At 33.9% G+C, this 4,753-nt stretch overlaps 1 protein-coding gene across 1 annotated transcript; it reads left to right on the top strand.

Annotated features, from left to right (window-relative positions):
• The first annotated feature begins 250 nt into the window (after positions 1-250).
• On the top strand, positions 251-3,392 carry LOC135839170 (uncharacterized). The gene is made up of 4 exons (XM_065355076.1): positions 251-467; positions 1,435-1,501; positions 2,383-2,471; positions 2,843-3,392. The coding sequence occupies exons 1-4, from the start codon at positions 441-443 to the stop codon at positions 3,290-3,292; spliced, it is 633 nt and encodes a 210-aa protein (XP_065211148.1). The 5' UTR covers positions 251-440; the 3' UTR covers positions 3,293-3,392.
• The last annotated feature ends 1,361 nt before the right edge of the window (positions 3,393-4,753 follow it).

Here is a 4,753-nt window from a genome sequence, read left to right as displayed (position 1 = left end):
GGTGTAATATATCATTTTTGCACAATTAAGTGTTTCTCAATTAAATATTGCGTGAGGTCCGATTTCCTTCATTGTGAGTAATCCGAGCAGGGGTAAGTGGCCTCACGAAAGAAACTGTAATTAATGTCATATTTCTCCCACGTTATTATGTATTCATCATTGTTTAAATGAATTTCACGCAACAGTTACTGAAACTTAATTTGGTAATTTTCAAAGCTTGGCTAATCAGCAATCCATAGAATGTTTATGGAATGATTAATATAAAAGTACGATGAACATTTTGTAAAAATTTACATTCTGTTTTTGCATATACAATCAGACGTATTGCATTAAAGTTTGAACTTGAGTTTAGTAAGTTTAGGTACGTTGGAATAATTTTCGGTCAAACTTTGAAGACATTTTCCGTGGTTTTTCAAATTCTAGGTGAACGAGATTCACAGATGGATAGGAAAGCAAACGTGAAGTGGGTAAGCAAATAATCTACATATTCTTTGCATTTTAATACTCGTGGTGTCTTACGATTAGTATGCTCTCGGTGAAATAAGTATGTGATAATCGAAAAAAAAACAACAACAAAAATCCGATATTACGTGATATTTATTAGTTGAGTTAGATAAGGTGCATTGATTTCTCTCTGGTTTATAAAAATTTAAATATTACTTACCTAGCTATGTCTTCAAAAATGATAGGATTATGATGAAAGTTATGAAAGAAGTAAGTGTAGGAGACTCTGCCCTGGATTCTAAAAAATCTTTGAGAGACCAAAAACAAATTTCAGAGCCAAAAAAGTCGATCACCTTTGTCCTCGCACCATATACGAAAACATCGTATTTTCACGCGAAAAAGTTCAGTCTATGTTGACCAACATTTTTTGAAATTTTTGAGTCGTATTTCAAAAGCTCGCAAAAAAGTTTTCAACCGTTGTTATTCCGAATTTAGAAGCTGTGCAGACACAATTTTTTCTCCGAAATGTGATCTCAAGCCATAATATTTTTGATATGCTTACCTACCTACTTGAATGTTTTTCAAAGTGGTTCTTCAAGGTCAAAATCTAAAGAAATAATTTTTTGAGGGGTTTTCTCATTTATTTTCGAGCGCATCAAATTGTAGGAAATATCCAACAGCCGATTTATAATGTTTTTAATAGTAGGTATCTACTCGTATTTCAAACCACGCTCTACCCTCATTTGCGTATAATAATTTCCTATTTTACAGGAAATAGCTTCCTTAGGCTGTTTGGAATCTTCGCCTTCTATTCATATAGAAAATAGGTACTTGAAAAATCACTAGACCCCCCCCCTTTCTTTCTATACTTATTTAAATTACTGTTTTTCCACTTGTAAATATTCTTACCGGTTCAATCTATTTTTTTCTCCCTTCCCCCGTGCAGGAAAGTGACAATTTTAAGATTAATTATTCAAAATGCTTTCACAGATTTACGCGATTGGTGTTGCCTTAATTATTACAAATGCAGCGTCTGGAGTCGGTGGTGACAAACCGGGTAAGATGAATGTTTTCAAAATTTACAAGAAAATGCATGTGTTGTTCGTATAGTAAGTTTTTAAGGAACACCACATTTCGCGCCATTTGAGCAACTTTTATAGACTTAAATTCGATGCATCAACACCCCCCCCCTCTCTCTCCGAAACATCATGCTCAGTTCCATTGAAAGGCACGAGCGCGGAAGCTATTTGGATTTTTTGGAGTGGAGGTGTAGTTTTATAGAGTTGTTGACCGAGTTTAACTACATACATACATAATTATTATGACGCGGTAAAAATATCCTGTTTTTGCTTATCAAAAATTTCCCAGGCTGACATATTTAAAAGTTCGGAGCAATAGCTTATAAAGTACAAGCTAATGCTAAAGAATTGGCACCTTGCCCAGTTTTTTTTATTTTTTGATGCTTCTCTCGTTTGTTAAAAAAAAATTATATTCTATAGGGAAGGGGAGATCGAATACGATTTTTTTAAATCTGGGTAGATATACCTACCTACTTAACAAGATGGTATCGAACTTGTCCAACTGAAGGTTGCTATCAAATTTTCAAAACTGAACTTCTTTAACTTATTTTGAATTTTTTCTTCCCAAATAGCTAGTTATATTTATATATGTACATAACTCGTATTTTCAAATTTTGCTTAAAAAAAGTAAAGTAACATGTTTGGTATAGTGAGAGCGAAAATGTCGGAAATTTTTTAATTTGTACAAAAATCTCCAAGATGTGGACTTGATTAAAAGAACGTGTGTAAAGTACGAGTACATAGTTCAAAATGTTATCAAAAAATCAGTCTGAACAACTACCTATTTTTAGATGCTCATCAGTTATCACGTATACCAACATTATTTAACTACTCGCACTTACCATCTTCATTTTTGTAGATAATTCTCCACGCATAAGTCTGGAACCTGACCATCCAGAATCCGATTATGATTGTTGTCATGCACTGAGAGAAATTTGTAGCCCTATGGTAATTTGTACAAAAAAATATACTGAACTGCTTCCTTAGGAAGGATCTAGTACGAATTACTAACTTTTTGGTAACTTGAACAAAATTTAAATGAACCTGTTGATTAGGTACTATACTTTGTGGGCTTCGGCAGATACAAACTTGTAGGCATTACAGCAAGTGTTCTGAATTACCCACATCTTAATTGCTACTTTTCTTTGATGTTTTGATTAAAGCGTACTGTGCTGTAATAATTCGTGTCAGATCTACTCTATGGAACCAGTTTACTATACCTATGTGTATATTTCTGTAGCATAATTGTAGTAGGAGGTTTGTCAGTGTACCAAAATGTTCTTTATTGTATTGTAAAATGTACTATCCGTTTCTTTCAGTGTAATGTTTTGAAAACCAGTGATTACAAATATGAACATTATTTTCCAATCAGTAAAAAAAATGACACGGTTGAGCTAAAATTCAAAGTGAAAGCGGATCGCGACGTTAATCTGATGTTTTCAACAGGCATGTTCGTTGAAGATGAACAGGAAGCTTATGAAATAGTACTGGGTGGAACTTATAATACGAAATCAATCATCCGAAAATTGAAAGCTAGTGATGCTGACTCAACTTCAATAATAAAAGAAGATGTGTTGTCACCCATCGAATGGCGCGAATTCTGGGTTAAAATTAAGCCTGATACAGTAGAAGTGGGAAGAAAGAACAAGAACGCATTCATGGAATTAAAAAATGCAACCAATATACCGATTTATTATTACAGCATCGCTGGTTGGCGGAATGCTAATATTTTATGGATCCTTCCTTGTATCGAGTATAATTTTTCGTGATGAGATTTTTGTTGACAGGTGGTATTCGCTTTTTAAATCACATACTTACTGCCGATGCAATTATGAGTAATTGACCGAATAAACATGTTTCAAGAATAAATATTGCCTAATTTAATACTTAGTAGGTAATGGTTCGCTTTTCTGAATTGATCTTTCAGATTGAACTGAGTGTAAGTATTTATCTTTCAAATTTTCCGTGGAGAATATAGACCAAACTTTAATTATTTTTTAAAAATACCCAAAAAATTGAAAAATCAAATTCAGCGTCTGAAATTACCCCTGATGGCGTATTCAGCAGAAACCTTCATTTTGAATTAAAAGTAGGCACTCAAAAAATTTTTAGCTTCGGAGGTGCCCTTAGAGAGGAGAAGTGTGTTCTCAAAGAGGAGACATTTTCAAGAAAAATCGTGGTTGTTTGGGTCATATCGCTCCCTAATCTTTTCTTGAAAAAATGGGCTGCTTCCAGCTGAAAGCATTAGAGATTCTGTGTTGATTCATGCTATTTGCGTCAAAATCCAGGACCACACAACTTGCAGTTCTACTGAGCGGTTGAAAGTTTGCAAATTGCTCATTTTTGAATAAATTCGTGTTTTAAAAATTTATTTTTCGCAAATATTAATTTCTTATTAATTATGTTCAAATATTGAAAGATATGATTTATGAAACTGGGGAAAATAGTTATTTTGAAACACAGTGGTGCCAATCTTTTGACCATCATTGACAATTTTGATGAATTGATGATGGATTTCGACAGCAATACCTAGCGGAGTACTTACTGAAAAATTGAAAAAAATTCTTGAAAAATTTGTCAATATAAAATGGTGTTTTTGGAAGTGTAGCCCAGTCAAATAGCAGAAAAAAATGGGTGAACCCAGACATAATTGGGATCAAAGTTTTTTTTTTCGAATATTGTCTAGGATGGTGTGGTGAACAACATACTAAAAGCCCCCGCCTCTACCCCCAAAGCTAATCCCCCCACAGTGGATCAAAGCCCCCCAATATCGGTTTTTGCCAAAAAATTCTGAAATGTTAACTTTTCCAACTCCCTAGCCCCAAGGGGGGTGGCGCTACGACCCCTCAAAGTGATGTGATTTTAATAAGTTTACATTTCATGACTTTGGGACTTGGAACCTGTTCTAATCGATCAAATAAAGTCAAACTTGGGGAATGACATTCTTTTGGGACCTTAAGTCGACCCCTAGAGTGGGGAGTGTCAAATTCGAAAATTACGGAACGGTCATTTTTTTGGAGGGGCATAATATGGTATCAAATGGATGAAAATGGTCCAAAATCATATCATTGGTCAGCAGTGATGGCAAAACTTTTTCATTTCAGTTCAAGTTTTTAGTTTTTAGTTTCAGTTTTATTTTTTTCAGTTCAAGTTTTCAGTTTTACTTTTTTCAGTTCAAGTTTTTAGTTTCAGTTTTCAGTTTTGATTTTTTCAGTTCAAGTTTTTAGTTT

Source organism: Planococcus citri, chromosome 3 (genome assembly GCF_950023065.1).
Source record: "Planococcus citri chromosome 3, ihPlaCitr1.1, whole genome shotgun sequence".
Taxonomy (NCBI): Eukaryota; Metazoa; Arthropoda; class Insecta; order Hemiptera; family Pseudococcidae; genus Planococcus; species Planococcus citri.
Note: the sequence above shows the minus strand (reverse complement) of the source record. Positions and strands in the feature narration are given on the sequence as shown.